Source organism: Microcebus murinus, chromosome X (genome assembly GCF_040939455.1).
Source record: "Microcebus murinus isolate Inina chromosome X, M.murinus_Inina_mat1.0, whole genome shotgun sequence".
Classification (NCBI taxonomy): Eukaryota; Metazoa; Chordata; class Mammalia; order Primates; family Cheirogaleidae; genus Microcebus; species Microcebus murinus.
Window position 1 is genome coordinate 5,981,440 of NC_134136.1, and position 12,075 is coordinate 5,993,514.

General features: G+C 50.1%; 1 protein-coding gene across 1 annotated transcript; it reads left to right on the plus strand.

Moving 5' to 3' along the window:
* Positions 1 to 9,285: 9,285 nt before the first annotated feature.
* Positions 9,286 to 11,123, plus strand: LOC142865783 (vasodilator-stimulated phosphoprotein-like). The gene is given in 3 exon segments (XM_075999081.1): positions 9,286 to 10,039; positions 10,041 to 10,138; positions 10,141 to 11,123. Coding segments are annotated over 3 exon segments (1,131 nt in total). The 5' UTR covers positions 9,286 to 9,602; the 3' UTR covers positions 10,737 to 11,123.
* Positions 11,124 to 12,075: the final 952 nt, after the last annotated feature.

The following is a 12,075-nucleotide window of genomic DNA, read 5'->3' on the forward strand; positions in this document are numbered from 1 at the left end:
CGCCCCGCGCATGCTCTGTGCGCACACGGAAGGGGCAGGGCCAACCGACGGCCTCGCGGCCGGCCAATCCGCGGCCCTGCACTCCGGCGGCGCCGCCCGAGCACCGCCCACGAGGGCCGTGCGCCTGCGCCTAGGCGCGCTGGCGTTAGGAGGCGGTCGCCGCCCGCGTAGCCTGGCGTGGGCTGCGTCACCCTGGGTTCCCTCGCCTTTTCAAGCCAATCCAAATCGTGCAGCGGCGAATTCGTGTGTCAGTGTGCGTCTGCGTGTGCTTTCTTGGTGTGCGGAGGAGACTACCTGATGTGATCTTGGTGATAGTATCTCAGTCATTATAGTGGCCGCTGGAGACCTCCCCCACCGCCTGCTCATCCCCGCCCCCCGCGATATTCTCACTTCCCTGCTCGCTAGGACCTGGCACTGAGCATGCTTTGAATTCAAACACTATGGGGGGTGTAGTCCTCGTGACTTAAACTCACGTGAAGAAAGGTCTTCAAGAAAGGTCTTAAGAACACATGCTTTGTTCTATTTAAAAAATAAAAAATAAAATTGAAAAAAAAAAGAAAGGTCTTCAAGAGCCAACCCAAAGCTCTCACTTAAGAAATAAGTAGGGCTGTGGTCACCATTTCTTCAGAAACTCCAACTGAGATGCAGTTGTATTTTCAAAGGCAAAGCTAAGGGCTTAGAGAAATGTAGTGTTGAGTTTAAGTGACTTCCTTGAGCAAGGCTAAGTAGGAGGTATTCGGCCAAAAAAAGTTGTCCTTGTTCATATAGCGGTAAGAACATTATAATTCCTCAAGGCATTAATTCAGCATTCAGTATTTGAAAACTCACCTATTGCCCCAGTCATGTATGTCCAGAGGATTTTAAGATTTTTATAAAATTCATAGACCATTATGAGTTAAAAGAGATCTCAGAGAAGATGGACTATTTTATTGGTTTGTATGAATTTAAGTCATATGTTTATATGGCTTTAAGCCATCTGGTAAGAGGCCTTTTACTTAATATTATAGTATTCTTATCCCCATTTTTCAGATGTGGAAACTGAGGCTCAGAAAGCTAAAGTGGGCCAGCTGTGATGGCTCACACCTATTATCCTAGCACTTTGGGAGGATCATTTAAGGCCAGGAGTTCCAGACCAGCTTGAGCACAAGCCAACCCTGTCTCTACAAAAAATAGAAAAATTAGCCAGGTGTGGTAGCGTGTGCCTGTAGTCCCAGCTACTCTGGAGGCTGAAGCAGGAGGATTGCTGGAGCCTAGAAGTTTGAGGTTGCAGTGAGCTATGATGATGCCACTGCACTCTAGCCCAGGAGACAGAGCACGAATTTGTCTCAAAAAAAGAAAAAAGATAAGGTGACTTCACCTAAGGTTCCCAAGCTGGGAAATGGCAGAGCCAGAACTCAATACTAGGTCAGCATGGACATAAATCTGTGCTTTTTCACTGTAACACACTACCAACTGCTGGAAAGAAGAGGGGAGTGGTGGGAAATGAGGTGATGCAGTAGTTGGAGGCCAGGTTATGAAGGAGCTTGTTTACCCTGCTGAAGTGAATCACATCTTTTCCTGGAGGCAAGTTTGGATTGGGGGGGTGTGGTCTGAATGTCCCCCAAAATTCATGTGTTGAAACTGAATCCCTACTGTGGTGGTATTAAGAGGTGGGGCCTTTGGGGAGGTGATGAAGTCATGAGGGATCTTCCCTCATGAATGGATTAGTGCCTTATGAAAGGGCGGGAGAAACTAGTTAGGCCCTTTTTGCTCTTCTGTTCTGTCATGTGAGGATACAACATTCCTCCCCCTCCAGAGGATGCAACGAGAAGGCACGGTCTTGGAACCGAAGAGCAGTCCCCACCGGACACCAATCCTGTTGGCACCTTGATCTTGGACTTCTCAGCCTCCAGAACTGTCTGTGGTATTTTGTTATAGCAGCTCAAACACTGGATAGGTCGAATGTCCAGGTGTCCTGGATACCCAAAGGATGAGTAGGGCGAGAAGAAGAGAATAGGAGAGAAGTAGGGGAGAATTCTACTTCTACTGAAAGGAAAAGAGAAGTAAAGCACAAAAATCTTCATCTCGAGCCTTGCTAAAGCCATCTCTAGTTGTGCTTTCGTTCAGGATCTGCCATCATCACTCATATCCTTGGAACTGTTGAGAACTCCAGATGAAGCGAAGCAGGCCCCGGTTTGCTGTTGTAGGCAGCTGCCCCTCCTGTGGGCCACGAAGAAAAAATAAGGGAACTCCCTCAGGAACAGGGCTACCGCCTCTCTGCTTCACAGCTGGCAGTGACCCCCAAAGGCCCTGATCACTAGAAAGGACCAACCCTCAGCTTGCCTGCCCATAGGCTACAGGATTTTCTCAGCCCCATTTTCACACAACTGCAGGGCTCCCCATTCTTTAAACTCCACAGCTCTGGCTGCCCCTCTCCCCCTCCTCAGGCCTGCAGTCTGCTGCTTTGGGGCCCTCCTTGGTGCCTTCTGGAATCCCAGCTCTCATGCAGGCTCCCATGACCCAGGAAACTCCCCAGCCCAGGCTCCTAGTCTTTTGTAAGTGGTCACCCACACTCAGAGCCCAGAAATAAGAGGGGTTGGGGGGATTTAGAGTGGGTAAATGGAGAGAATGAGAGAGAATCAAAATAATAGTTACTGCTATATCTGACATTATGTGACAGGCCCTATTCAAAGCACTTTATATATGTTAACTCTCTTGGCTATTCCTCATTATGCACATCTACGCCAAAGCAATGGCTCCCAATCCCCCAGCTTCTCTCAAGAGAATGGGGTTTTAAAAGCTCTCCCTAATTATTGTTAATTTTTAAGTGTGATACTGGTATTGTAGGGGGGTTTAAGTCCTCATGTGTTACAGATATGTATTAGAGGCCAGGCGCAATGGCTCACGCCTGTAATCCTAGCACTCTGGGAGGCCGAGGCGGGTGGATTGCTTGAGGTCAGGAGTTCGAAACCAGCCTGAGCAAGAGCGAGACCCCGTCTCTACTATAAATAGGAAGAAATTAATTGGCCAACTAATATATATAGAAAAAAATTAGCCAGGCATGGTGGCATATGCCTGTAGTCCCAGCTACTCGGGAGGCTGAGGCAGGAGGATCGCTTGAGCCCAGGAGTTTGAGGTTCCTGTGAGCTAGGCTGACGCCACGGCACTCACTCTAGCCTGGGCAACAAAGCGAGACTCTCTCAAAAAAAAGATATGTATTGGAGTTTTTTCAGACAAAATTATATGACATCCAGGACTTACATTAAAATACTTCAGTAGGGAAAAAAAGATAAGGATATTGATGAATAAAGATTGGGAAATATGTTGAATATTGGCAAATAATTGTTGAAGCTTGTCACAGAGGTTCATTTTCCTCTTCTCTCTGCTTCTGTGTATGATTGAAAATTTCCATGATAAAAATTTTAAAAAACAAAACTTTTCGACCTAATTTGCAAATGACACTGAGTCACCCACACTCAGAGACCAGAAATCAGATGAGACTTCTCGTGGGAGAGTGCAGAATGCGTAAATGGAGAGATGGATGAGGCAGAATAGGAACAATAGCTATTACGTATACGGCACTTAGGCGCCAGGCCTTGTTCTACACACTTCATGTATACTAAGTCTTTGTCCTCACATCAACCTTGTTGAGTGATGTATACTATTATCCTCGTCCTTTTGCAGATGAGGAAACTGAGGCAAGTTTACACAGCTCGTGAGTGGTGAAGCTAGATTCCAAACCCAGGTGGTCTGGCTTCCGGCTTTTTGCTCTTAAACACGACACTGGTTAGGTACAGAAAGCAGCTGATGGATGAAGAAAAGGATTCATTCATCCATTTACTTGTTCATTTATTAAATAAATATGTGTTGAAGGCCGGGCGCGGTGGCTCACGCCTGTAATCCTAGCTTTCTGGGAGGCCGAGGCGGGCGGATTGCTCGAGGTCAGGAGTTCGAAACCAGCTTGAGCAAGAGCGAGACCCCGTCTCTACTATAAATAGAAAGAAATTAATTGGCCAACTAATATATATACTAAAAATTAGCCGGGCATGGTGGCGCATGCCTGTAGTCCCAGCTACTTGGGAGGCTGAGGCAAGAGGATTGCTTGAGCCAGGAGTTTGAGGTTGCTGTGAGCTAGGCTGATGCCACGGCACTCACTCTAGCCTGGGCAACAAAGCGAGACTCTGTCTCCAAAAAAAAAAAGAAAAATGTATGTGTTGAGCCTTTACAAGATGGGCAGGGAAGGATCTGGATGCCAGGGTAGAGTGGTGAGCAAAACAGGTCCCCGCTATCAGGGAGTTTAAAGTTTGATGGCGCAGATGGATTTGAAACAATAACCAGACAAACGTGGAAAAATACAAACGTGATGAGGGCTCAGAAGGAAAACTACAGGCTGTAATGAGAGCATACCATGAGCTACTCAGCCCAGTCTGGAGGGCTGGGAAAGGCTTCTCTGAGGAAGTAGCATTCAAGCTGAGAGTTGAAGGGTAAGGAGGAGTTAACAAAAGGGAAGCGAAGAGCATTTCAGGCAGAGGGAAGAGCATGACCAGAGGCCCTGAGGCAGGAGAGGGCTTCACGTATATACAGAACTGAAAAAGGATGAGGTGGTTAGAGCAAGCCTACGATGGCAGAGTTGGAACAGTTTTTCGGAGTCCCATCCAATGCCACTGGTGAGGGAACTATCAATGGGAAAGAAGGAAGTGACTGGTCCAAGGTCACACCCCCTGAATCAGTGACAGAAACAGGAATGAAACCTAGGTTCCCTGACTCCTAACCTGATGCTCTTTCCCGCACAGATCATGGCTTCCCTGCACGTGAGGAGGGAGGCCGTTTGGGTATCAGAAAATGCTGCTCTTGGCAACTGAGCATGGAAGACAGTGTTTTGGAGATAGGTATAAATAACCAAAGGAAGTCTTCACGGGCAAAGAGATCAAGTGGGTTTGGGGCAGAAAAAAAGGAAGAAAGTGATTAGTAACTAAGAATTTAATTTGTGCTTCCCAGATACATAATTAGACTTTCCCCACCCCATTTCTAGCTAGGTTCTTGTAAAATAGGTGGGGTTTTTTTGGGGGGAGTGCACTGGAATTTGAGGTTTTAATTTGAGGTTTGAGTGAAAGGGTTCCGTTCCTGGGGAAGCAGCAGGGAGGAGGAAAGGGGTGGGATGGAGGGTGTACCAGCCAGCAGTCATCTCCAGCTCTGCCAGCAGGGGGAACTGGAAACTGAATTTCCTAAGAATGGCAGCTGGCCTGGCCCCTGGGCTGAATAAACTCTTTTTTTTTTTTTGAGACAGAGTGTCATTCTCTTTCCCAGGCTAGAGTGCTGTGGCATCAGCCTAGCTCACAGCAACCTCAAACTCGTGGGCTCAAGCGATCCTCCTGCCTCAGCCTCCCAAGCAGCTGGGACTACAGGCATGAGCCACCATGCCCGGCTAATTTTTTCTATATATATATTTAGTTGTCCAGCTAATTTCTTTCTGTTTTTAGTAGAGATAGGGTCTCACTCTTGCTCAGGCTGGTCTAGAACTCCTGAGCTCAAACAATCCTCCCGCCTCAGCCTCCCAGAGTGCTAGGATTACAGGCATGAGCCACCATGCCCAGCCTGAATAAACTCTTAATGGAAACTAGTTGAGTCAGCCCAGGATGCTGTGGAATTGACAGCAACTGAGGGCAAAAGAGGGAGCTAAGAGTTAGGATTATCTGCAGAGTCTTTGCCCTAAGTTGCTAAGTCTTTGAGGAGTGCCTTCTAAACCTGCCTTCCAGGGTTTGGGGTGAAGCAGCCACCAAAGGGTAGAGAATCCTTCGACAGGGCAGTGCCGCTGCATAAAACATGGCATCCTCCACTTTGTGCTACCTCACCCACTCTCAAGACCTCACAATTCTATCTCTAGCCTCGCGTCCTCTCTCCTGAGTTGGACCTAGATGGCAAAGTAACTATAGGACATGTCATCCTGGAAGCTGAAACTCAACATGGCACTGAACTCATCTCTCACCCTCCCCTAGATCTGTTCCCTCAATATCCCCCATCTCCACGAATGGTACTACCAACCCCGCAGTTGTCCAAGTCAGAAACTGGAAGGCATCTTTTTTTTTTTTTTTTTTTTTGAGACAGAGTCTCACTGTGTCACCCCGGCTAGAGTGCCGTGGCGTCAGCCTAGCTCACAGCAACCTCAAACCCCTGGGCTCAAGCAATCCTCCTGCCTCAGCCTCCCGAGTAGCTGGGACTACAGGCATGCGCCACCATGCCCGGCTAATTTTTTTAATATATTTTTAGTTGGCCAATTCATTTCTTTCTTTCTTTCTTTCTTTCTTTCTTTCTTTCTTTCTTTCTTTCTTTCTTTCTTTCTTCCTTTCTTCCTTTCTTTCCTTTCTTTCCTTCTTTCCTTCTTTCCTTCTTTCCTTCTTTCCTTCTTTCCTTCTTTCCTTCTTTCCTTCTTTCCTTCTTTCCTTCTTTCTTTCTTTCTTTCTTTCTTTCTTTCTTTCTTTCTTTCTTTCTTTCTGACAGAGTCTCGATTTGTTGCCCAGGCTAGAGTGAGTGCCGTGGCGTCAGCCTCACTCACAGCAACCTCAAACTCCTGGGCTCAAGCAATCCTCCTGCCTCAGCCTCCCGAGTATCGAGGACTACAGGCATGCGCCACCATGCCCAGCTAATTTTTTCTATATGTATTATTTGGCCAATTAATTTCTTTTTTTATTTATAGTAGAGACGGGGTCTCGCTCTTGCTCAGGCTGGTTTCAAACTCCTGACCTTGAGCAATCCTCCTGCCTCGGCCTCCCAGGGTGCTAGGATTACAGGCGTGAGCCACTGCGTCCCGCCCCCCTCTCTTCTTAAACTGACCCCCTTCCAGCTACTCAGATCTTGCCTCCCAGGCCTTCTCACATGCTGTTTCCTCTGCCTGGACTCGTCCTTTCCTTTTTGCCTCACTGTCTCCTACTCACTAAGGTCTCCTCACGTCTCCAGGAACCTTCCCTCATCCTTCCCACCAGTCCCCTGCGATCCCATGATCTGCGTCTATCAGCAGGTTTATACTGTGGAACGGAGCTCCCAGTTACCTCTCTGGCTCCCTCGTGATGTGAGCTCTGTGAGGAACATATCTGTCTTTTTCACAGTTACAGCCTCACAGCGCATAGAACAGTACCTACACATAGTCGCTGATCAGTAAATATTGGATGGATGGATGGATGGATGGATGGATGGATGGATGGATGGATGACTTCTCAATTTATTAATCCTAAAGGGGAGCAACCATGTTAGGAAACTAGAATGAGGCCTTGGGTGGGATTGATACTCCCAAAGCCATAATGGGGACCAGGAATCGGGGAAGTGGGGAGGGCCAAGCATGCCCATCCCAGCCATGCCTCTTACTGATATTGCCCCTGGCTCCCTCTTATACCAGCCTCAAGACAGACCTGGTAGTAGCTCAGAGGAATCTGAGTTACACCCCAGATCTGGGCATCCCTCTTCCATTCCCTTCCTAAATCTTGTGCTGGGACAAAGCCACCCATGCTTGGTTGTGAGATGGCGGGCTCCAGCCAGTGCCTAGTGTTGGTGGACTCTTCAGATGCCCTGTACCTACCTGTTCCCCAGGTCAAGGACATTTCTAGGAGCTCTCCATGAGCTCTTCCTTAGCTTCGTCACCCTTCTGCTGCAGCAGCAGAAAAACTCTCCCTACAGCATGCGTGCCTCTCCCAAAAGCTAGCGTCAAGGCTCCTCCCTGGTGCCAGCCCAAGAAGGGAGTCCAAGCAGCACCTGTTCTTAATGTTTGTGGTCCCTTTCCCTTCCTCTTTGGCACCAAAAAAGACAGACATTAGAAACGACAAGCTCGGCTGGGCACCGTGGGTCACGTCTGTAATCCTAGCACTCTGGGAGGCCGAGGCGGGCGGATTGCTCAAGGTCAGGAGTTCAAAACCAGCCTGAGCAAGAGCGAGACCCCGTCTCTACTATAAATAGAAAGAAATTAATTGGCCAACTAATATATATAGAAAAAATTAGCCGGGCATGGTGGTGCATGCCTGTAGTCCCAGCTACTCGGGAGGCTGAGGCAGGAGGATCGCTTGAGCCCAGGAGTTTGAGGTTGCTGTGAGCTAGGCTGACGCCACGGCACTCACTCTAGCCTGGGCAACAAAGTGAGACTCTGTCTCAAAAAAAAGAACCAAAACAAAACGAAACAAAAACAACAAGCTCTTGGGGGCAACGGGGGTACTTGGGATGAAGGTTAAGTTTTTCTACAGCCCTTCGAAGGCCTTGGCCCCCTGCCCAGGTCTGAGTCAGGAACTGTATGTCCCAGAGAATTGGTTTCCCAACCATCTGCTCTCAGCTTGAAGAGCCTAGGGGCCCTCGCGGGATGCTCTGTTCAAATTAGCCCAAAAGGGCAGGGCGAAGACGACACAGCAGGAGGGACCTTGGCCAGCCTGGGCCTCTGAAGGTGTGGAGGGTAGGGGCAGATACGTGACACCAGGGGACACTGAGGGCATGCATGGCAAGGCCCAGAACAGAGAGCTCGTCTCACAGCCCAGCTCCACTGCTTCCAGAACCGCTCCTGCCGCCATCCCTTTCCATGGGACTAATGCTTTGTGAACACCTAAGTACTTTATGCCAGGCACCTTCCCTCAACAAGCACGATATTCTCCTCTACAGTTGCAGGAACCAAGGATCGCAGAGGTTAATTGCCTTACGAGAGGTCATGCAGCAAGTACACGGATTCGATGAGGCCAGGCCGTCCCCTGGTGAATGGTTGCCAAGGCTGCTAGAAAATGGTTCTCTCTTTCATTGAGCAGGTAGGCAGCCTGAGGATAATGGCTGCGAGGGGATCCAGACAACCACACTCACTTAAAAAATAATAAAAATAATTTTTTTTTAAGTCACTGACTTGAAGCTCATTTATAAAAAAAGAAGAACAGAAAGTCACATTCCTTCTATGCCTAGGACATAGCTTGCTCCATATAAGAAAAAACATGTTGGCTGGGCGCAGTGGCTCACACCTGTAATTCTAGCACTCTGGGAGGCCAAGGCAGCGGGAGGATCCCTCAAGGTCAGGAGTTCGAGAGCAGCCTGAGCAAGAGCAAGACCCTGTCTCAACTAAAAATGGAAATAGAAAGAAATTAATTGGCCAACTAAAATAATATAGAAAAATTAGCCGGGCATGGTGGCGCATGCCTGTAGTCCCAGCTACTCGGGAGGCTGAGGCAGGAGGATCGCTTGAGCCCAGGAGTTTGAGGTTACCGTGAGCTAGGCTGACGCCACAGCACTCTAGCCAGGGCAACAGAGTGAGACTCTGTCTCAAAATAAAAAAGAGGGGGAGTGGAATTTTGGAACGAAATGTAGCGAAGAGAAGTAGAGTAGTAAGAGTAACATTGTAGCCGCCGCCGGCCGAGGGGGCGCGCCGGGTCGGGGACGCCGCACCCCCTTTCTGCCGCAGGGGTCCCCCCCTCCAAGCACCAGCGGGAGGAGGCGCCGCGGGACCTGTCCCGGCCGGGTTCTCGTTCCCCTCCAGGAAGCCGGACTCTATGGGGCGGGACCCTGGGGGAGACTGAGCAGAGCCTGGAGCCAGCCCCGAACCCCTGAACCTCGAGCCAGGGGCGCCCCGGGAGCACCCAGCCCGCGGGCGCGCCGCCCGCCGCCGAGCAGCCATGAGTGAGACGGCCGTCTGTTCTAGCCGGGCCACTGTGATGCTTTACGATGACGGCAACAAGCGATGGCTGCCCGCCGGCACCGGTCCCCAGGCTTTCAGCCGTGTCCAGATCTACCACAACCCCACAGCCAATTCCTTCCGGGTCGTGGGCCGGAAGATGCAGCCTGACCAGCAGGTGGTCATCAACTGTGCCATCGTCCGGGGTGTCAAGTATCATCAAGCCACCCCGACCTTCCACCAGTGGCGCGACGCCCGCCAGGTCTGGGGCCTCAACTTCGGCAGCAAGGAGGACGCAGCACAGTTTGCCGCCGGCATGGCCAGTGCCCTAGAGGCGTTGGAAGGAGGTGGGCCTCCTCCGCCCGCAGCACCTCCCACCTGGTCTGTGCAGAACGGCCCCTCCCCGGAGGTGGAACAGCACAGAAGGCAGCAGTCTGGCCAGCCCGGAACTGGAGCGCAGGGTCTCCAATGCAGGAGGCCCACCTGCTCCCCCAGCTGGGGGCCCACCCCCACCACCAGGACCTCCTCCTCCTCCGGGTCCCCCCCCCCTCCGGGTCTGCCCCCCTCCGGGGTGTCTGCTGCAGGGCATGGAGCAGGGGGAGGCCCACCCCCTGCACCCCCTCTCCCGGCAGCACAGGGCCCCAGTGGTGGGGGGGCCGGGGCCTCAGGCCTGGCCGCAGCCATTGCTGGAGCCAAACTCAGGAAAGTCAGCAAGCAGGAGGAGGCCTTAGGGGGGCCCGTGGCCCCCAAAGCTGAGAGCAGCCGCAGCACAGGCGGGGGGCTCATGGAAGAGATGAACGCCATGCTGGCCCGCAGAAGGAAAGCCACGCAGGTTGGGGAGAAACCCCCCAAGGATGACTCTGCCAATCAGGAGGAGCCAGAGGCCAGAGTCCCAGCCCAGAGTGAATCTGTGCGGAGACCCTGGGAGAAGAACAGCACAACCTTGCCGAGGATGAAGTCGTCTTCGGCGCTGACTTCCGAGGCCCACCCCTGTACACCTAGCTCCAGTGATGAGTCAGACCTGGAGAGGGTGAAACAGGAGCTTCTGGAAGAGGTGAGGAAGGAATTGCAGAAAGTGAAAGAGGAAATAATTGAAGCCTTTGTCCAGGAGCTGAGGAAGCGGGGTTCTCCCTGACCACAGGGACCCAGAAGACCCATTTCTCCCTTCCGCACACCCCACCTCTCACCCTGCTTTCCCTGCCTCGACTTGACTTGGAATTGGCTGAAGACTGCACAGGAATGCATCTCCCCCATTCCCCATCCCACTTGGAAAAGTCCAAGGGGGTGTGGCTTCCCTGGCACCCCGCCCACACCCATACTGGCTGCTGATTGGCTGGGAAGGCCCCCACCCTTTCTTCTCTTTGGTCCTTCCCCTCTACCATCCCCTTGGGGCTGGTTCCTCTGCTGGGGATGTACCAGTTAACCCCGCAGTGAGGGGGAAGGAAGGAGGGAATTTCACATTCCCTTGTTCTAGATTCACTTTAAAGCTTAATGCCTTTGAATTTTTGTTTTTTAAAGAAAATATATATATATATTTGGGTTTTGGGGGGAAAGGGAAATTTTTTTTTCTCTTTGGTTTTGATAAAATGGGGTGTGGGAGTTTTTAAATGCTATAGCCCCAGGCTTGCCCCATTTGGGGCAGCTATTTAAGGGGGGGATGTTCCACCAGGCTGGGCGAACCTCCTCCCACCCCAGGGACTTACCTCCCCCCTGGCTCCTTCCCCTTTTCTATAAGGAATTAAGATGCTGTAACTTTTTGGAACCTCAAAAAAAAGAAAAAAGAAAAAAACATGTCGTCCCTGTCCCTTTGACACACACCATCTCTAGGAATGGGTCAGGCAATAAAGACAAGTTTCACAGTGGAAATTTTAGGGTGAAGACAGAAAAATACTTCCCTAATTTCTCATAGTCAGAGTGTAAGAGACAGTTCAGATGAATGGAGCTGACCAAGAAGCCAGGAAGATCCACGGAAGTAAGACAGACAAAGCACCCCTCACTCCTAAATCCTCTGCAGCCAGGGTTGTTCGCATGGATTGAAAAAGCCATCCTCAGGCATGGTTTCTAGGGGACAGATTTAGGGGAAAGTAGAGGGTCTCTAGGGCTGATCTTTAGTTTACCAGTTCTCAACCCTGGATTCATGTAAGATTCACTGGGACCTTTTAAATAATAATTATATTTGCAATACACATATCTGACAAAGCACTAATATCCAGAATATATAAAAGATATTTCTATATCTAAAAATCAATAATAAAATGATCACCCAAACATATGGGCAAAGGACCGGAACAGACACGTCATGGGAGAGGAAATATGAATCATCAACAAGCATGTGAAAAGATGATCGACATTATTAGTCATTAGGGAAATGTGATTTAAAGCCATGATGAGATACTGCTACATACCCATGAGAATGGCTGTAATTAAAAAGAAAATACCAAGTGTTGGCAAGGATGTGAAGCAACTGTAACTTT